Below are 21,880 nucleotides of genomic sequence, written 5' to 3'. Positions count from 1 at the left end.
GAGCTCTCCCAGTGTCCTGGCCAAAATCTATCCCTTAACCAACATCGCTAAGACTGCTTAATTGGTCCTTTATCTAATTGCTGAATGTGGGACCTTGCTGTGCACAAATTGGCTGCTGTGTTTCCTACACTACAAGAATGACTGTATTTCAAAAATACTTCATTGGCTGTGAAGCCCTTTGGGTCGTCCTGAGTCACGAAAGACACTTTCTCTCTTTCTCTCTATGTGGAAAGCTGTTTTTTGAGTGCCCCACAAGCAGTAATGCTGGAGCAGCAAGGAAAACAGTTGCCATTTGTGGCACTTCACAGGCCAGAGATAGGGGTAAATACTCAACCTTTGTAGCGTAGCAATGCAGTTTTGGCGAGTAGTTTTCACACCACAGGGGAAGACCCAGGCAGAAGTGAAAGTTGTGATTTTCAAACAACTGAACATCTAGAAGTTCTCAGTCTGGTGTTGTGGAGTCTCTTCCCATCCCCTGCCCGGTACAAATGGAGCTGATTCAATGTCATTGGCAGCCGAGACTATTACAGAAGCATAATCTTAAAATTAGAGCTAGGCCTTTCAGGGGTGATGTCAGGAAGCACTTCTTCACACAAAGGGTAGTGGAAATCTGGAATGCTCTCCCTCAAAAAGCTGATGAGTCAATTGAAAATTTCAAAACTGAGATTGATAGATTTTTGTTAGGTATGGATAATAAGGGTTACAGAACCAAGGTGGGTAGATGGAATTAAGATACAGATCACCCATGATCTAAATGAATGGTGGAAAAGGCCTGAGGGGCTGTTCCTATGCAATGTAATTTAAACTCAACAAGACAGGGCCGCATCACAGCTAACACATATTGTCTCATACTCATCCACTGTACGGTCTCTTTAGGTGGAGTGTCGAGACTTTAACTTAAATTTACTTTAAAAACCACTTCCAGCTGGCCAGTAATGAATGGGTGTAACAGGATATTCAAGGAATTCCATAACAGAGGCTGTGCTAATGTCGTGTGTGACTGGCTGGTGCTGCTTTCACTGTGGAAATGTGCTCAATATTGGGCAGGATTTCTACGTGGGGGTGATTTGTATGTGTGGTACTCTTCCAATGCCATGAATCCTCTACGTACTGCTGCAGTATAGAAAGAAAGAAGAAATTTATACAACACTTTTCACGACTTCAGAATGTCCCAAAACAATTGTAACATGTTGGTACTTTTACCTATGTGGCCTGGAATGAATTATGTTCTAATTTATGTTTTGATGGCACTGCTATGAAGATAGATTCAGCCATTATAGTCAGCTGTTTATTTACTGTTGCATGTTAGATTAGCTGTGAGACACTGAAGGCTATTAAGGCCTGGTCCTAGATATCTCCTGCCAATATGATAGAATGGTTTTCATTTATTATGCCAAGCAGGGGGCTTAGCTGAATAGATATTCAGGTTTTTCAACTTTCCACACCATGGGGGAAGCTTTTCATTCAATGCGGTAACTTTGAATGGCAGCTCAGCAGATCAATCCTCACCACCCATAGAAACATACATAAGGTTCCAGTAGGGCAGAGGGAACCCATATTGCGTGTAACCTAAAGTTAGTACCAGTTAGCTTAGGAACAGTTAACTTGTAAATGAGTTTCCATCCAAAACGATGGCAGAGATGTGTGGTCTGTTATTTTATGGTATCGGGGTAGTGGGAAATTGACACGTCTCATTGGAGAACTGTATTCTGTTCATTCACACATTCTATATAAAATAAACCAGTTTGTTAGTTTACATTTGACCTGGTCTCACTAAAGTGAGTTTCAGTCTAACTTCTATAAATACAGAAAAATGCGTGGGGCATCGCATGCGAGATCATAGTATCCAGTACACACAATGAGGGGTCTATTATTATGATCATTGGATCACACCATCATTTGGCTAGATATTAAGCAGTAAAGGAGTACTCCTGTTATAGGGAACACAGGGTTCACTTACGGGAGTGACTGATGAAGCCCAGTCCAAAAGACTATCTATTGCAGACAGCACTTCAAAACAGTGTAGTCACTGCTTTTTTGGGAATTGCAGCTGCCAATTGGTGCACAGAATGGTCCCACAAACAGCAATGAGCTGACTGACCAGTTAATCTGTTTTGTGGTGGTGTTAGTTGAGGGAGGAATATTGGCCACGACACTGGGAGAACTGCCTGCTCGTCTTCAAAGAAGTGCCATGGAATCTTTTGTACGCACCTGAACAGGCAGACAGGGCTTCCCTTTAACCTCTCATTCAAAGGACTGCACCTCTAACAAAGCAGCACACTCTCAGTACTGCACTAGCTTAACAGCGTCAGGGGGACCATACTCGTGAAAATGCCATTATGACTTTGCAGAAAGTTGGCACAACGTGGTCTCAGGACCTGCACCGTTCCATTGTGCCAGTTCATTTTGACGTGAAGAAAAACTGATCTGTGTGGATGGATGGGTAGGATTGTGGTCTGGGATGATGCAAATGATTCAAAGAATGAAGGAGACCTTGCTACGTATGTAATCTATCTATCGTCATTTTGCATCCTCCACATGCTGTAGCAGCAGACCAAAGCAGTACAAACTTAAGGGAAAGGCTTTTACACCAACTGTTAAGACAAATTTGCCAATTGCATTCTGCAATTACACCTAGATACCAATGATTGCTAAATATGTCAGGATTACTCCATACCCACTAAGGAAGCAGCTGTAGAATGGAGCAGCCTCAGAATGTATCAGGGCTTCTTCTACTGCAAAATGGGTAGCAGTACAGAACGCACTCAAACCACCCGTTTGCCTGTGTATTGATTAGTTACCGATTTGCCTTGGATCTTTGCACAATAGGAATCATTTCCTACATTGTTCTGAGCGAGCAAGGCTGAAAGCTCTGTCCCAAATTTCGGTGGTGAGAGATCAGAGTACGAGGCTTGCTACCTTTTGCCAAGGTCAAAACCAGGCACAAAGCAAAATAGCAGCAGGGCAAGAAAGGGAGGGTGGTTCGAGTTCTTTGTGCTGATGAAAATTGCTAAATAATCTTAAGGACAGATGCTTCCGGATCATAAAAAAACCAAGAAATAAATGGGAAAATGGGCTATGTTCAACAAAAGAGAAAGACTTTTGATTTCCACTTTAGAAACTTCCGGACAAAAGCCTGATTATCCAGTGGGAAACAGGACAGGTGACGACCAGAGTAAGTACAAAGATTTCTATAGAAATGTGAGGATTGTCAAGCATGCAGGGAAGTCATGACCCTCATATATCCAAAGAGTAGGGAGATGGATGGTGAAGGGCTATTGGGTTCATTAAAGGCAGTACTCATACTGCTCCGTCACCTGGGCTCTGGGTTTAAAAAGTCTTACGTTTGTAACTTTTGTGGAACAGTATATGTCCAATTGTGGTTGAATCTGCCCCACAGGTTAAATTCAGCACCAACGAACTGGGTTATTTTACAACACTGCTTCCATTGGATATAAAGGGGCATAAATAAATACCGATTACTCAGGGCCAGGCAATGATGTCTTAACATCATGGGATTAAACACATATCATAGCAACAGGAGTAGGCTATTCAGCCCTTGAACCTGCTCCGCTATTTAATTAGATCATGGCTGATCTGTACCTCAACTCCATATCTTAACTAACCATCAACTATCATGAGACCAGAATGATTTTAAAGGCATTTGAACTCACACTTTACTTTCCAAAATAAAAAAAGGTCCAAATCTCGCTGAAGCAGGGCATCGCACGGCATATGCCGTTAGTTAGACTTTTACCTGCATCCTTCAGCTCGAATATAATTTGCAGCGTAACTTGCTGGAAGTGTGAGCTGATAATGGCACAGCGAGGGCAACGGGGCATCTTGGACCTTGGTGAACGACGGGACAAACAGTCTATCTCCTTAAACAATGAGATTTAAGGATTGAGAAATAAACAGAGAAACGACAGAGAAGGAAGGTGAATTAAGATCAAATCAGGTACAGAAAGAGAAATAAAGCGAGGAAAAGAAAGACTGGATTAAGAGAGAAAAAAAGAAACAAAAAAGGAAAAGTAAGAAAAAGATTTGAAAGTTTAAAATTTAACATTTTTAAAATCTCTAACAACAATTTACTACATGCAGGAATGAGACTCAACAGTTTAAATTGTTCTTTCTGGGCCGGAGAGACTGATTATTGATAAAGCAATGCCAATCACATTAAAAGGATACTTATGCTGTTAATTATCAGCCCCAAACTAATGCAGCGAGTTTAATGGGCAATTAATGTGCAAATCCAGCAAGTTGTTAAAAATAACGGGGTGCTAAGGGCGAGTTGCCGTTTGTGTGAAGTAAACGGTGGAGCAGTGTAAATCGACAAGCAAGTTCTGGAGATTGGTTCTGGTATATCTCTTCTTCACCTGAACTTGCAGGCCGATTTGCACATTAATAACGGCGTGCATCGTGAACTCGTCGTTATTGTTCAAGGAATGTTTGGCCCAATGACATCCTCAGCTCCGGACTGTTCCAAGAACAGTGAGACTGAGAGGAGAGCTCACCTTTCAGCTGGAGGAGACAGGCAGCGGGGAGCAGCTCCTGAACATTCTCCACAGTGACATGGACTGTTTCTGTATACACAAAATCCAGTAGGATCTCCATGGTGGAGGCAGTCAGACCCTGGATATCAACGTCAGGTTTACCTTTCTCCGAAAGCTGCAAGGGAAGAAACAGCAGATCAAACAATCTCCAGGAACAAAGTACAAACATTTCCTGCTCCCACTATTTTATCCAATCGTTTCGACACACAGTCCGCACACTCACCCCCACCCTGCTCCACACAATCCCCACACTCTCACCCCCCACCCTGCTCCACACAATCCCCACACTCTCACCCCCCACCCTGCTCCACACAATCCCCACTCTCTCCCCCGACCCTGCTCCACACAATCCCCACACTCTCACCCCCCACCCTGCTCCACACAATCCCCACTCTCTCCCCCGACCCTGCTCCACACAATCCCCACCCTCTCCCCCCACCCTGTGACACACAATCCGAACCCTCTCCCCCCACCCTGTGACACACAATCCCCACCCTCTCTCCCCACCCTGTGACACACAATCCCCACCCTCTCCCCCGACCCTGCTCCACACAATCCCCACACTCTCCCCCCACCCTGCTCCACACAATCCCCACACTCTCCCCCCACCCTGTGACACACAATCCCCACCCTCTCTCCCCCCACCCTGCTCCACACAATCCCCACCCTCTCCCCCCACCCTGTGACACACAATCCCCACACTCTCCCCCCTCTCTGCTCCACACAATCCCCACACTCTCCCCCCTCTCTGCTCCACACAATCCCCACACTCTCCCCCTACCCTGTGACACACAATCCCCACCCTCTCTCCCCACCCTGTGACACACAATCCCCACCCTCTCCCCCCACCCTGTGACACACAATCCCCACCCTCTCCCCCCACCCTGTGACACACAATCCCCACACTCTCCCCCCTCTCTGCTCCACACAATCCCCACCCTCTCTCCCCCCACCCTGCTCCACAAAATCCCCACCCTCTCCCCCCACCCTGTGACACACAATCCCCACCCTCTCTCCCCCCACCCTGCTCCACAAAATCCCCACCCTCTCCCCCCACCCTGCTCCACACAATCCCCACACTCTCCCCCCACCCTGCGACACACAATCCCCACACTCTCCCCCCACCCTGCTCCACACAATCCCCACCCTCTCTCCCCCCACCCTGCTCCACACAATCCGCACCCTCTCTCCCCCACCCTGCGACACACAATCCCCACCCTCTCCCCCCACCCTGTGACACACAATCCCCACACTCTCCCCCCACCCTGTGACACACAATCCCCACACTCTCCCCCCTCTCTGCTCCACACAATCCCCACACTCTCCCCCCACCCTGCTCCACACAATCCCCACACTCTCCCCCCACCCTGCGACACACAATCCCCACACTCTCCCCCCACCCTGCTCCACACTCTCCCCCCACCCTGCTCCACACTCTCCCCCCACCCTGCTCCACACAATCCCCACACACTCTCCCCCCACCCTGCTCCACACAATCCCCACACACTCTCCCTCCACCCTGCGACACACAATCCCCACACTCTCCCCCCACCCTGCTCCACACAATCCCCACACACTCTCCCCCTCTCTGCTCCACACTCTCCCCCCACCCTGCTCCACACAATCCCCACACACTCTCCCCCCTCTCTGCTCCACACAATCCCCACACACTCACACCCGTCCTGCAACAAATAATCCTCATTCTCACACCCACCCTGCGACATTCAATCCCCACACACTCGCCCCACCCTGTGGGGACACTCTCCAGATGATCCCCACACTGACACACCTACATACAAATGCTCATGAACATTAATGAAGTACACCACGAGGCTGATGCGCCCAGCCGAGAACAATGATACTAGACATTGTCAAATCTTTACCTCTGGGAACCGTGAACTGAACAGGGTCACTTAGCACTTGCTACAGACACACTCGTGAAAGGATGAATAGATTTTTCCCAATCCCCTCCTGGTAAACAATAATGACTACGTGAGGGCTATGAGGAAGCAGCAGAAATTTTCATTGCAGGGTGGAGTACAGCTCAGAAAAACATATTCTAACATGCAGCTGAAGAACCCAGAGTATTTGTCCTGGAGAAACAAAAAGAACTGGGTCAGGAAATCAAATGCACCTGTCTCTACACCTGGCTCATTGCTTGTGGAGACATGTATTGCAATCCCATGGAGATGGATTCATCCTGGAACTTTTTTTAAAATTCATTCTTGAGATGTAGACGTCACTGGCTAAGCTGCATTTATTGCCCATCCCTAGTTGCCCTGAGAAGGTGGTGATGGGCCTTTTCCTTGAAACGCTGGCAGCGATTTTGAAACACCTGCGTGGCCTGCTCGGTCACTTCAGAGGGCAGTTAAGAGTCAACCACAATGTGGGACTGGAGTCACATATAGACCAGACCGAGTAAGGACAGCAGGCTTCCTTCCCGAAAGGACACAAATGAACCAGTTGGGTTTTTACGACAATCTGACAGCTTCACAGTCACTTTTACTGATACCGGCTTTTTTACTTCTAAATTCGTTTGAAACTGAATTCAAATTCTCAAACCGGTGGGATTTGAGCTTGCGTTCCCTGGATTACTAGTCCACACTTCTGGCTTACTAGTCCAGTTACAGATCCATTACGTTACTGTACTCTACATCATCATCTGCTTCAGTTAAGTGTAGTTTTCCATGTTTAAACATGGTTTAGCATATACAGCAACCATGTGCCAGGCTGATTTTCAGAGAAGTTTTACATTGTCAAAGCTTTATCTCTGGGAACCATTAAATGAACAGGGTCACTTAGCACCTGCCATCACGTCTCACAAAGTCTCCTGTCCCTTTCAGTTAGGCACATAATAGGAGCCTGCAGCCAAAGGTACACTCGCAAAAGGATGAATACATTTTACCCGGTCCCCTCCTGGCAAACAGTACTGACTATAGTGAAGATTATGAGGAAGCAGCAGAAATTATTACAGGGTAGAGTGCCACTCAGAAAAACAAATTCTAACCAGCGGCTGAAGAACCCTGAGGTGTTTTCCTGGAGAAACAAAAAAGAACTGGGTCAGGAAAATATATGCACCTGTCTCTGCAGCTGGCTCACCGCGTGTGGAAACGTGTATTGCAATCCCACGGAGATGGATTCAGCAAATCAGCAAGGGAAAGGGTTAAATACACTTTGCTACTAGTAACTGGTTTTTAAACTGGGTAATAACAGGGCTATAATTAGACACAGAACTTAAATTGGAACCATTAATTAAAGCGTTTTGAGGCATAGCCTCAAATTTAGAATGTTTTTCAACAGGAAGCAAACTTTGTTTCTCAACCAGGAGGAAAAGTTCTCACTGCAAGGGCCTGCAGAGAGGGCACATCCCCAAGAGTAGTTCAGTGAGATATTTCAGTGACAGACAATTGTGATTCTCCTATTATGAGAGGCACTGTCTCCTGGCCAAGAGTAACTAATCTCTACCCCTCTGAGATATAACATGGGGATACTGTACAAAAATCAGATGGGAGTTCCTCCTTACCCATTGAAACAGAGTCTCATCATACAGTCTCCCACTCGTTCAAACCAAGGAGCTCAAACTTGTGGTTGTCTACATACACCCTTCAATCTTTCCCTCCTCGGAGGGATCTTTAGGCTCTTAAACACAAGCTGGTCATCAACTAATTGCTATTTCCTGCAGGCCCCATCCCTTCACTATAGTTTCCCAAATAAAAATAACTTGTTTAGTGCGGAGCAGACAACTTGAGTTACAAGATCATGAAAATGCTAAATTACACCCTTTCTTTACTACACGTCCTAACATCAGAATATGGAAACATCTTAATATTTATACCTGGATACCATAGTTATCTGAACCTTATTTCCTCTGGTGGGGCAATCCAGAAAAAGGGGGTGCAATCTTAAAATTAGGAACACGATAGGCCATTCAATTAGATCATGGCTGATGTGTATCTTAACTCCATCTACCTGCCTTGGTTCCATCTCTTTTAATACCCTTGCCTAACAAAAACCTATCAATCTCAGTTTTGAAATTTTCAATTGACCTAGCATCAGCAGCTTTTGAGAGAGAGAGAGTTCCAGATTTCCACTTAAGATTAGAGCTAGGCCATTCAGGAGTGAAATCAGGAAGCACTTTGTCACACAAGGGTAGTGGAAATCTGGAACTCACTCTCCCCCAAAAGGCTGTTGAGGCTGGGGGGGTCAATTGAAATTTTCAAGACTGAGATTGTTAGATTTTTGTTGGGTAAGGGTATCGAGGAGCAACAGTGGGTAAATGGGGTTGAGGTACAGATCAGCCATGATCTAACTGAATGATGGAACAAGCTCAAGGGGCTGAATGGCCTACTCCTGTTCCTATGAGTGCTCAAATTGGAGAAGGGTTGGAAATGCTTTACCTCGGGGGTCAGTGCCAGGTCCACTTTAGTTCTCTAATATAAATATCTGGACTTCAGCATAAAAAACACACTATCAAAATCTGCTAACAACACAAAAGTAGGAGTTTGGCAAACAGCTGTCAAAGACCTCAGGAGTAGACAGACAAGATAGTGGAATGGGCAGACAGGTGGCAGACGCAATTTATTATGGATATGCATGAGGTAATACATTTTAGGGAGAAAAACAAGGAATGGGAGCATACACTTAATGGAAAGGCTTTGAAAGGTGTGGATGACCAGAGACACCTTGGCATTCAAATACATAATGCCCTGAAAATGCAAGTGGAGGTGGATAAAGCCATACAAAAGGCCAACACCATTTTGGGTTTTTATAAATAGGAGCATAGAGTACAAAAGTAAAGTAAAACAGTGGTTAGATGACAGTTCGGCTACTGCATCCACTTTTGGCTGCCCCATTATAGAATGGGCATTAAAGCCATGGAAAGCATACAGCATAGATTCACAAGGATGACCCCAGGAATGGGAAACTATGGGTCAAAATCCTGGAACTCCCTACCTAACAGCACTGTGGGAGAACCTTCACCACACAGACTGCAGCGGTTCAGGCCGCTACTCACAGGCAATTAGGGATGGACAATAAATGCCAGCTTTGCCAGCAATGCCCACATCCCGAGAATTAGCTTTTTTAAAAATGAAGAGAGACTTGAGAAACTGGGACTATTTCCACTGGGGCAGAGAAGGTTAAAAGGAGATTTAATACAGGTTTTTAAAATTAACAAGGTATTGTTACGATGACTAAGACAATTTCCTCTGGTTAGGGAGTCAGTGCAACAGATCACTCTTTTAAAATCATCAAGGAGAGTGACAATGTCAGGAAACTTTCGTTAGAGAGCTGTTGGAACATGGAATGTTTTGCCACAGGGAGTAGTTGAAACAGAGACTGTCAGACTTTTTAAGGGAAAATTGGATAAATGTTTGAAGTGGCAGAAGATACAGAGCTACAGGGGGAGAGCAGGGCAGTGGGATTAGTTTTGGATTCCTCCAGCACAGGAACAATGGGCCAAATGGCCTCCTTCTGAATTCTGATGGTTCTGTGCTGTAAGCCAGTCACTAGTAGCAGTACAAGTTGACTGTCCACCTAGCCTTCTCTCGCTTGGGGAAGAAAAAGTTATGGACAGGCCGAGAGTGACTCTCTTCCTAGGGTCTAATTGCTAATGCTGAATAAACAGCCCTAAGTTCAGGAGCCATAACCAATAAACTGACAAACATCTAGCACTGCTGTGAGGAGACAGTGAACATGTTTCCTGACTGATTTTTACAGAAAGAAATCCAGCAGCAGCAACCTGCCAGCTTACCTCACTGGTGAACATGGCACAGAAGTAATCGCTGCACGCTGCCAGCACAATACGATGAGCAGGAAAGTCCTTGCTGTCAACTCGCAATGTGACATCGCACAGGGTGTTACTCTTCCTCAGAGAGTTCATGGTGTTAAGAATGGACTTGGCGTGTGAGTTGGTCATTATATCCCGAGGAGCCATGTTGAGCCTTTCCACTTGTAAAGCCAGTGAAAAGAGATCTAGTCACCTACAGCTGGATTAAAATCAGACCAACAATACATTATTAAAAGACTAGGAGAATGCGACCTCCAAAATGTAATACTTTCTATGCAAAACTTATGAGGCCATAAGATTAATATATATTTTTAAACCACCTTTGATGGAAGAAAATATATAACACATGTACATCTGACACCAACTAAGAGACAGCCGACATGTGTCCAGAATACCTACCCCTCACCTCAGCTCTCCGCTGTTATTCCTGTCCATCAGGCTAACATTGTTTGACTGCAACTCTTTTCATTGTGCCAACCCTTTGACCTCAAACCTCTTTCCATTCCCAAGATACTGCGTCACACCGACCGTTTGTGACTATTCATCGGGTATCCCAAGGCGCTCCCCTCACCTGCATTCAATTCTACTCATTGGCTGCAGGCAACCCTACCCACAGCACCCACTGCCCTTCTTAAAAGCTGCTGCACTTCAAATCAGAATCACATTCTTCAAGTTTTTACATTTCAGATTAAGTTTATTTTCACATATGAATCAGAAATAGAATATGTACATTTTCTTTTATATCAGCTAAAATATATTTTGTTTCTATGACACAGATTTTATTTTTGATGATAAGATGTAACAAGAGGGCAGGCCATATTAAATTTAGTAATAAGTAATGAGCTAGACTTAGTTAATAATCTAACAGTGAGGGAACATTGATCTAAGAGTGATCATTATATGACCAAATTCAATATTAGGTTTGAAAAGGAGAAACATAACAGTTAGTAAGATTCTAGATTTTGGTACGGCTAACTTTAACAGGATGAGACAGAGACTAATGACAGCAAACTGGTCAAAACTGTTATCGGATAAAACTAGAGATATACAGTGGGAGGTGTTCAAAAAAGAATTCAGCTTAATACAGGTCCAGGAGCTAAGGGGCAAGAGCTCTGCTTACAAAATAAAACAGCCATGGTCGACGAAAGAGGTGAGATATAACATAAAACAAAAGGAAAGAGCATACAAAAGTGCAAAGAATAGTGTAGATCCAGGGGATTAGAAGAGATATAAAGAACAGCAAAGGAAGACAAAAACGATAGTAAGAGCTGCAAAAAGGGAATATAAAAAGGAAGATCCCCAGGACCTGATGGTTTCTACCTAAAGGAATTAGGTGAGGAAATTGCAGATGCTTTAGCCATAATCTTCCAAAGCTCTCGATTCAAGAATTGCCCCTTAGATTGGAAAATTGCAAATTTAACTCCATTATTTAAGAAAGATGTGAGAGAGAAACCAGGAAGTTATGGACCTGTTAGTCTAACATCTGTTGTGGGGAAGTTATTGGAATCTATAATTAAGGACAGAATGTGAGCATTGAGAGAAATTCGAGCTGATTGGAGAGAGCCAACATGGATTTGTAAAGGGTAGGTCGTGTCTAACGAACATAATTGAATTTTTTGAGGAAGTAACTAAAGTAGTAGGCAGGGGAATGTCTATGGATGTAGTTTATATGGACTTCCAGAAGGCATTCGATAAGGTTTCACATAACAGACTAAAATTAAAGCTCATGGAATTGAAGGCAAATTATTGACCTGGTTAGGAGACTGGCTAGGCGGTAGAAGACAGAGAGTAGGGATAATGGGTATGTACTCGAATTGAAAGGAAGTGACTAGTGGTGTCCCTCAAGGATCTGTGCTGGGGCCTCAACTATTCACTATATTTATTAATGATTTAGTTAACACAATAGAGAGCCATATATCCAAGTTTGCCGGTGGCACAAAGATTGACGGCTCAGGAGTATAAAATTACAAAGAGACATTGATAGATTAAATAAGTGGGCAAAACTGTGGCAGATGGATTTCAACACAGGTAAGTGTGGGGTCATCCATTTTGGACCAAAAAAGGATAGATCTGAGTATTTTTTAAATGGTGAAAATCTAGGAACAGTGGAAGTCCAAAGAGATTTAGGGGTCCGTGTACACAGATCACTAAATTGTACAAAAAATAATCAAAAAGGCTATTGGAATATTAGCCTTTATATCTAGAGGGCTAGAATGTAAAGTGGAGGAAGTTTTGCTACAGCTATTCAAAGCCCTGGTTAGACCACATCTACAGTACTATGTACAGTTCTGGGCACCACATCGTAGAAAGGATGCTAGCTCAATTAATAATTTTAAATCTGAGATTGAAAGATTTTTGCTAGCCAAGAGTATTAAGGGATATGGAACCAAGGCAGGTGAATGAAGTTAGGATACAGATCAGCCATGATCTCATCGAATGACGGAACAGGCTCAAGGGGCTGAATGGCCTACTCCTGTTCCTATATTCCTAACACAAACCTATGCAAGCTAGCAGTTCTGTCTGCTGGCTTCCCTTCTACAACAAAACCCCCTTTGCACCTCTGTCCATTGTCATCAAAATTCTAACCCAAGCACCAAGTCATAAGATCACCCAGTCCCTCACCACCTCCCTATCCAAGACTCTAAGGTGTTAGCCATGGCTCAGTGGTAGCACTCTCACCTGAGTCAGAAGGTCGTGCATTCAAACCCCATAATTTAGGGTGGTACTTCAGTGCAGTACTGAGGGAGTGCTGCACCGTCGGAGGTGCCACCTTTCGGATGAGACATTAAACTGAGGCCCCATCTGTCCTCTCAAATGGACGTAAAAGATCCTGTGGCACTATTCGAAGAAAAGCACGGGAGTTCTCCCTGTGTGCTGGCCAATATTTGTCCCTCAACCAACATCACTAAAACAGATTATCTGGTCATTTATCTCATTGCTGTTTGTGGGATCTGTGCAAATTGACTGCCATGTTCCCTACATTACAACAGTGACTACATTTCAAAAGTACTTCATTGGCTGCGAAGCACTTTGGGACTTCCTGAGTTCATGAAAGGTGCTATTTAAATGCAAGTTCTTTCTTTCTCCCATATTTTCATTTCAAGATGCCTCTTCGCCTATTGCGCTTGTTATGTATAAAAGTCACAATCATTCCTCCACCATCCCTACAGAATACAATGGAACTGGCTGCCTTTTCTCAATCATTTTATTTACATAGTGCTTTATCACATTGAAATGTCTCATAAAACCTCACCCACAAAATTCTTTTTGAAATCGAGTTACTGATGGTTCTGCAGATAAGTTTTTCAATTTTAACAACATTTTTGCTTCTCTTAGAAAAACATTTCTATTGTTAGGCAGCAAACAAACAAAGAACTGTATGGAATTTGTATAAAAGGGAAAAAGTCAATGCTGACTAGTCAGGAAGCTGAAGTAACTCCATGAAAGTTATATCATTTAAACCAAAGTTAGAGGGGGAAAAAAATATTTTTTCTAAAAATTGCTTCTGAATTTTAGGACTTCTCTAAATGGCAACAATCATGTGGATGTAAAATAATTGAAATCTGTAATACTTCCCGAGCAAGAATGTACAACAATTTGTTTCAATAACTCCTGCCAAAGCCAGTCAGAAACAGCCTGCTGGAGACCAACTATCTGGGGGCTCCCCACCAGAAGGACCAGCTGAGGGGATATTTCAGGCACATCTGATTTTTAGGCAGCAGCAGTTAAGGTAATCACGAGCCGACGTACTGATCCCAGGGTTAACCAATTAAAACATTCAGGCCCTGTCCGGAGAACATGGATTTAACATGCTCTGGAAAACATCTCCAAGAACATACACAGCGCATCAATTTTGCATAAATGTGGCATATTTCTCGCAGCACTAGGTGGGTGCTGTCATGTATGAAGCTTTGGTTAAGGGTAGTTTACACTACCCTTTCTGGATTAAAACAGAACGCTGAGGTGGGACTGCTGTAACCAGCACCTTCCTGGCACAAACGTGGCTTAATTGCCATCTTTTGATTCGGCTCCACTCTCACATTTGTACAGGAGTGACAGATTAGGCATATCGCTCCAATTCTGTGCATGGACCGAAGGCCTATTCAGTCCAATAGTTTTAATGAGGTTTGTAATCGACTTAAGTCCAGGAACGATAGATGGGTCTCTTCTGCTGCCTGGCAAATCTAGATTAGATAAATGTTAGTGCATTAAACAGAATGGCAGGATCTCAGATCTTGCTGTCTGTGGTGCTGCAGTATTAAACAGTGCAGTGTGAACTCGGAGGGCACCCTTGCAATGCTGAACAGCACCGAATCAGCCTACAGTCTTATCACTGAAAACAGTCTGAATTGCAAAGGCAGGTTTGATAATGTGATTTGCAAATGTTCACAGAAACACTTAAAGGAATTGGACTCATATTCGTCCTTACATCACAAGGGTTTATTCTTACATTTGCTTGCTAAACCAGGGTTACTAGAGCATGCGATAAGCCATGGGGGAGCTCCAGTCTACCAGCTGCCAGCTCCGTACAATTATTCCAAGCCTTTCCGTTCTCCCAGAACCAAGTGAGGCTAACTTCACGGGACGCCTGTCATTTTAGTCGCCTTCAGCCATACCCAGTCATACCACCTGGAATATTAATAAAAGGATCAATACTGTAAAACTCATACATTTACCAGAAAGTATATTTCCACTACATCTGCACGTCTGGAGTCCCACGGAATATAATTTACTGCATCAATATTTGCAACGTAATTCAAGGCAAACTGACAAGCCTGTTGTTGGCTCCCACTCTACAGGGGAGGGGGAAATATTCCAACTTCACACTACTAGCAGGGAGCCTCACCAACCAGGAGCCTGTATCAGAAATTCAGCTATGCATTGTGCAAACATTCATTTTAAATGGGGCGCAGGCAAACAGTTGTGCATTATTCCTGTATAGACTTGGCCACGGAGTGGTCAAATAGCCTGTGCAAACTCGATTAGTGGGGCCCAGTTTTTCTTTCATTAACTACTTCTTCCTCTCTAGAGTACGTGCACATTTTTGAAGGTTGCCTATGCTGTCTCGTTCAGCTTTGTCTGGCCTTTTAACACATCCCATAGAGGAGCAGAGGGATCTGGGGGTACAGATACACAAATCACTAAAAGTAGCAACGCCATAAAAAGCAATGAGGTTCATTGCTAGAGGGATAGAAATGAAAAGCAGAGAAGTTATTTTAAACTTGTATATAACCTTGGTTAGACCACACTTGGAGTCCTGTGCACAGTTCTAGTCTCCATATTATAAAAAGGATATAGAGGCATAGGAGAAGGTGCAAAAAAGATTTACTATGATACCAGAACTGTGAAGTTATACCTATCAGGAAAGATTGAGCAGGCTGGGGCTCTTTTCTCTAGAAAAGAGAAGACTGAGGGGTGACCTGATAGAGGTCTTTAAGATTATGAAAGGATTTGATAGGGTGGATGTAGAGAAGATGTTTCCACTTGCGGGAGAGACCAGAACTAGGGGCCATAAATATAAGAGGAATAACTATGACTCTCTTAAGGCTTTAATAGGTGGTCTCGGAGTGTTGCCCTCTGGTCTCTGTAGCTGTGACAGTTTTGTAAGTTCTCGGTCACAGTGAGCCGTGCCTTCACGTGGTCCTGCTGGAAACATAACATCGTTGGCTGAATGGGCTGCTCAAAGAACTTGCTTAACAGGCGATCTGCGTAGACCCGCGGAGGTAAGCGATTTCTCTCTTGACCTGTTCAGGCAAAAGCCCAGGCAGATGCCTGGTGTGGAACAAAAAGTTGGGGGTAACAACTTGCCCTCAGCCGCTGTTTGTTTTAGTAAGTCCGGTTACAGTAGGATGGTAACTGTAGTCGTGCAGCTCTGCTGTTAAATCACGACCCAACTAGCACTCATTTGGTGAAGTCTTCGTCTTACTGTAACTGTGATTGTCTTGTGTGTTCTCGGTCACAGTGAGTCGTGTTCCCGCCAGCCTCCTTACGATACGTGGCTGTTGTGACTGCTCAAAGAATGCACAAAGGGTGATCTGACGGAGATCACACTCCCTCAGGAAGGGATCCTTTGAAAACAAAAATATGTGAGCTCGCTCACGGCTGGATGGGTTTGGTACCGGGCAAAAAACCTCCCTGCTGATTGGTAGCAGCCAACCAAGGCGTAAAATACAAAAGCTGCACCGCTAGACTGACTCCTGCAGTCCCAGCATCACAAGCCTCTATCGAGATGGAGGATGGCAACCCAGCAAGATCTACAAGTGCCCAGCTCTAAACCAAATCACGGAAGACTGGACTGGAATGGACTGTCAGTCGATTCCGAAGACCAGAAGCAGTTCTCAGCCGGTGATGTCTAAGAGAGCGCCACAGAACCTCAAGGAAGGCGTTCCAAGAGGAGAGCCGAGATACCAATCAATCCCCAGTTCAGTGGGTATGGAAACCAGGATAGAAGCAACCCCGCGGGGGGTCCCCGAAACAAGAGCCGCTAATATGGACGTTGAAATGACAAAGTTGATGGGTCAACTAAAGAGCCGCTAATCCGACTCTCCGTAATGTTATGTTATTGTGCGTTGTCTGATGTGTGATAGTTAGTAATAAAGCGCAACCATCAGATGATGATCATGGGTAATCAGCAAGCATTGCCGCTAACCAAACGACACTAGCTCAGTCACGTCTCTCCGTTATGGTGGATTCGATGCCCGGTGAACCTGTCGGTAACGTCTGTTTTCCCAATCACAGATCAACCCCTCCTCCCCACCTTAAGTACCTGCGATTCACTAACGGCCGGCCCAACTTGGCTGTGGTGAAGCTGGATATTGCAACGTGGACAAGCCACGTAAAACCTTGAAACAGGCACTCATTCAATAGGCACTATCCCACAAGTGTATCAAAATAGTCACTAATAAATCCAATTCAGGAAAAACTTCTTTACCCAGAGAGTGGTTAGAATAGAACTCGCTACCACAAGGAGCAGTTGAGGCAACTAGCAAAGATGCATTTAAGGGGAAGCTAAATAAACACATGAGGGAGAAAGGAATTGAAGGATATGCTGATAGGTTTAGATGGAGTAGGCTCATGTGGGCATAAATACTGGCATGGACTTGTTGGGCTGAATAGCCTATTTCTGTGCTGTACATTCTATGTAATCCTGTGCTGCCCAAGTACCATCAATGTTTGTGCAACAAGCCCAGCTCTCCCACCATTTTATCATTTGATGGCACGTTGTGGGCCAAGGGTCTGTAATCACATGAAATAGTCTGCAGGTTTAACTCCCCCGTTACGTGCACGTAACCAGGATTAAAATCCCTCCAAGTCCTTATCCTACCCTCCCTCTGCAACCTTCTCCAGCCCTCTGTCCTAACTCCCCCCTCGCCAGCGGCATCAGAGCCTTCAGCGGGTTCAGGACCACTCTCTGGAACTCCCTCCCTAAATCTTACTCCCTCTCTCTTTAAAATCTTCTTCAGAACCTTTCCCCCAAACATTATGATTTTCTGTCCTGACTCTTCTACTCCCGCTCGGCAGCTGTTTCCCTTCTGTGAAACTCCTTGGGGTGTTTTCTCCATTAAAGACGACACAGAAATTGTGAGCAGTTGTGTGGTCTGACTCTGGCCTTTTAGCAGTCAACCGCTTGGGCCCAACTCCCTGGAACCCCCTCCCCAAGCCATCGACATCTCCATTTCAAAACCTTTTCACCCAAACTCTTACTTCCCCCTCCTAACTCTTGCTCCATAAGTGTCTGCTCCTTTCCCCCCGTTATGTGCTTTGTTTATTTTCCCTCCTTGCTCTATTATTCCCTGCTTCTGTTCCATTCTTCCCTCCTCAGTTTATCCCCCCCATTTATTCCCTTTCCAAGTTTATTTCCCCCCACCCTCCCGGATCCCTAATTTATTTCCCCCTCTCTCCCCCCCCCCGATTATTTTCCCCTCTCTCCCACCTCCCTCATTTACTCAACCCCCTCCTTGGTCTATTCCCCCTCCCTGATTTATTTCTCCCTTTTCCTAGTTTATTCCCCTCCCCGCTGTCTATCCCTTCAGTTTATTTCCCCATATTTATTCCCCTTTCCCCCGGTGATGCGGGGCCCCAGCTACCGCTGGTTGTGCGGTGCTGTTTACCCCGGGGCCTGGCCTCACCATCGGCCATTGTGAAACCTGCTCCGTATAAACGACGCGTTTCTCCGCCGGAGGAGGCCCTCCCTGCGTCACTTCCACTCGATGGGAGGAGGGGGGGGAATAAGGCCACGGCTCCCTCCCCGGTGCTTAGGCCGAGGCGGGCCTCTTACCGTCGGCTCTCGGGCTCCAGCTCCGTGGCCGAGAAAACGGACTACAGATCCCACAATGCACGGCGGCGGCCTGACGCATGCGCAGTTAGCCGCGTCCGAGGCGGCGCTCCGAGTCACGTGATGACAACAGTTCTTGCTGCTTCCAGAGATTTAGGATTGTCCCGGCCCAGTCCCCCCGTCAGTCCCCGGCCCCCCGTCAGTCCCCGGGCTCCCGGCCCTGTCCCCCCGTCAGTCCCCGGGCTCCCGGCCCCCCGGCCCTGTCCCCCCGTCAGTCCCCGGGCTCCCGGCCCTGTCCCCCCGTCAGTCCCCGGGCTCCCGGCCCTGTTCCCCGGGCTCCCGGCCCCCCGGCCCTGTCCCCCCGTCAGTCCCCGGGCTCCCGGCCCTGTCCCCCCGTCAGTCCCCGGGCTCCCGGCCCTGTCCCCCCGTCAGTCCCCGGGCTCCCGGCCCTGTCCCCCCGTCAGTCCCCGGGCTCCCGGCCCTGTCCCCCCGTCAGTCCCCAGCCCCCCGTCAGTCCCCGGCCCAGTCCCCGTCCCCCTGGCCCGTCCCCCCGTCAGTCCCCGGGCTCCCGGCCCCCCGGCCCAGTCCCCCTGTCAGTCCCCGGCCCAGTCCCCGGGCTCCCGGCCCTGTCCCCCCGTCAGTCCCCGGGCTCCCGGCCCTGTCCCCCCGTCAGTCCCCGGGCTCCCGGCCCTGTCCCCCCCGTCAGTCCCCGGGCTCCCGGCCCAGTCCCCCCGTCAGTCCCCGGCCCAGTCCCCCCGGCCCAGTCCCCCCGTCAGTCCCCGGGCTCCCGGCCCTGTCCCCCCGTCAGTCCCCGGCCCTGTCCCCCCGTCAGTCCCCGGGCTCCCGGCCCTGTCCGTCAGTCCCCTGTCCCCGGGCTCCCGGCCCTGTCCCCCCGTCAGTCCCCGGGCTCCCGGCCCTGTCCGTCAGTCCCCTGTCCCCGGGCTCCCGGCCCTGTCCCCCCGTCAGTCCCCGGGCTCCCGGCCCAGTCCCCGGGCTCCCGGCCCTGTCCCCCCCGTCAGTCCCCGGGCTCCCGGCCCTGTCCCCCCCGTCAGTCCCCGGGCTCCCGGCCCTGTCCCCCCCGTCAGTCCCCGGGCTCCCGGCCCTGTCCCCCCCGTCAGTCCCCGGGCTCCCGGCCCTGTCCCCCCGTCAGTCCCCGGGCTCCCGGCCCTGTCCCCCCGTCAGTCCCCGGGCTCCCGGCCCTGTCCCCCCGTCAGTCCCCGGGCTCCGGCTCCCACGCACCCCCTGCCCCCGCTTCAGCCTCCTCTTCGCCTTAGCGCCCCCCCCCCCCCTCAGCTGCCCTGTGTACAGTGGTCAAACTGATTAGTTTGAGTTTGCCAATTCTGTGGAGATTGGGCACATGAATGCCAGAGATACCTTATGTACAGTATTAAACGCCCCACTGGTGTAGCTAAACTACTTTCATAAGCAAGATAGGTTTATTTAAAAAAAATTATCCCAGGTTGGTAGCTGGTTGGTGGTCAGGAGTTATATTGGTCTATGTCGACTCCTAAGTGGGTGTCTATGAGGTTTGCCATTGATATGGTGATCGTGGGGTGAGAACAGTTGCCTCTGAGTTACAAGATTGCATGTTCAAGCCCAATACCAGGGTTTAACATTATAGTCTAGACTGACACTAATGTTGTGCAGTGTTGGAGGGACCATCCTTTGGATGAAGCATTGAATTGAAGTTCCAGTTGCATGTTCTGTTCAGTTGGTCGTAAAATATTCCATGCCACTATTCAAAAAAGAGTTCTGATGAGCAGTCAAAATTTGTCCCTCAACTACCAGAGGTGAAGAAGAGGATGAATAATTAAAAAGCTGCAGAGGTATTAAGATAAATGGAAGGCCAAAGCCTAGGCATTTGGAAGAAAGAATGAACCCACACTTATGTAGCGCCACTTAGGATCTCAGGATGTTGCAAAGCGCGTCACAGCCATTTAAATACTTTTGAAGTGTAATCACTGATGTACTGTAGGGAAATGTGGCAGCCAATTTGTACGCAGGAAGGTCTCACAAACAACTGTGAAAATGACCAGATAATCTGTTAGTGATGGTTAAGGAATAAATGTTGGACAGGACACCAGGAGAACTTCCTTGCTCTGCTTTGAAATGGTGCCATGGGACCTTATATGGTTTGGAGCTCCTAGGCATGCAACAGAAGGACTTTGGCAAGATTCAGGGCCACACTGTGAGATAGATTAGTGGCAAAAAGAAGAAATGGATGCAGGACAAGATGGCTCCAGCTTAACCCCTCTCATACCCCCAAATGTGTCTACTTTGGTCTAACACCCATCAGGCCATTGTTACTGCTGTTGAGCTTGCCTCTGCCTTTGATGCTCTTGTTCTTTCCAATCACCAACATTCACCTCTATCCCCTTGAATCTGAGAACCTTAGGCTTTAGTGGACCTTGTGCATAATTGGCCTAATCTTCTGCCACCGGATCTGGTTGAAACGCCATAAGCAATAAAGTGTCTCTCTCCCCACAGCCAAATCCTCCCACAACTCATGTTATTCTCAGGTGCAAGGACAACCCCCAACTCCTCAATGACAAGCAGTCTCCTTTGACCTCCCCATCCTACGTTACAACAGTGACTACACTTCAAAAGTACTTCATTGGTTAAAGCAAGTTGGGACGTCCTGAGGTCATGAAAGGCGCTATATAAATGCAAGTCTTTACTTTTTTTTTATCTTTTGTAACATCAAGGGTAAGGAGCTCATGGGTTTTTTAATCTTGAAGATTGAGACAAGCTGCTCAGTTGCCTTGGACTATTTCATCTCCCCTGACCTCCCTCGGCCATTCCATAACCCCACCTTTACCATTATCACTCTGTAGCTCCCCACCTCACCTCCTGCCCTTATCAAACTCAATTCCTCCATGAGGGCCATCTCCTGGCCCAATTCCTTACTATGCAACTTCTTCTCCTTAGTCCACTGATCACTGATATCACCAGTGGTTCCCTTTCCTCAGGCTTTGTCCCTCCACCCTTCAAAACTGCCATCATTGTCTCCATCTCAAACAGCCCAACCTTCAACATCTCTGTCCTCTCAAACCACTAACCGCTCCCTAAACTCTCTTTCCTCTTGTAAGTCCTCAATTGTATTTATGCCAACCAGTCCTGTGCCCACATCTTCCCACACTTCCTGTTCAAATTCCTTCAGGCCAGTTTCTACCCTACTCGCATCACCAAGACAACACTGGTCAAAGTCACGAACGATATTCCTCTGTGGCAGAAACCTTGGTGTGCAGTCCCTCCTTGTCCACT

The 21,880-nt window shown here is 46.9% G+C and overlaps 1 protein-coding gene across 2 annotated transcripts in view; it reads right to left on the bottom strand.

Moving 5' to 3' along the window:
- The window catches only part of klhl12 (kelch-like family member 12), a 62,984-nt gene extending 44,228 nt beyond the window's left edge, over positions 1-18,756 (bottom strand). The window contains exons 1-4 of one of the 2 annotated variants that reach the window (XM_068007242.1): positions 18,620-18,756; positions 14,792-14,970; positions 10,306-10,540; positions 4,515-4,668 (exon numbers count right to left, since the gene is read on the bottom strand). In XM_068007242.1, the coding sequence (XP_067863343.1) occupies positions 4,515-4,668; positions 10,306-10,488 (337 nt within the window). In that variant the 5' untranslated portion in view covers positions 10,489-10,540; positions 14,792-14,970; positions 18,620-18,756. Of the gene's footprint in view, positions 1-4,514; positions 4,669-10,305; positions 10,541-14,791; positions 14,971-18,470; positions 18,561-18,619 lie in introns of those variants that run through there. The other variant, XM_068007243.1, reaches the window with a different exon arrangement.
- Between the last annotated feature and the right edge of the window lie 3,124 nt (positions 18,757-21,880).

This window comes from Heptranchias perlo, chromosome 27 (genome assembly GCF_035084215.1).
Source record: "Heptranchias perlo isolate sHepPer1 chromosome 27, sHepPer1.hap1, whole genome shotgun sequence".
NCBI classification, from domain to species: Eukaryota; Metazoa; Chordata; class Chondrichthyes; order Hexanchiformes; family Hexanchidae; genus Heptranchias; species Heptranchias perlo.
This window is presented reverse-complemented; position numbering and strand designations above follow the sequence as displayed.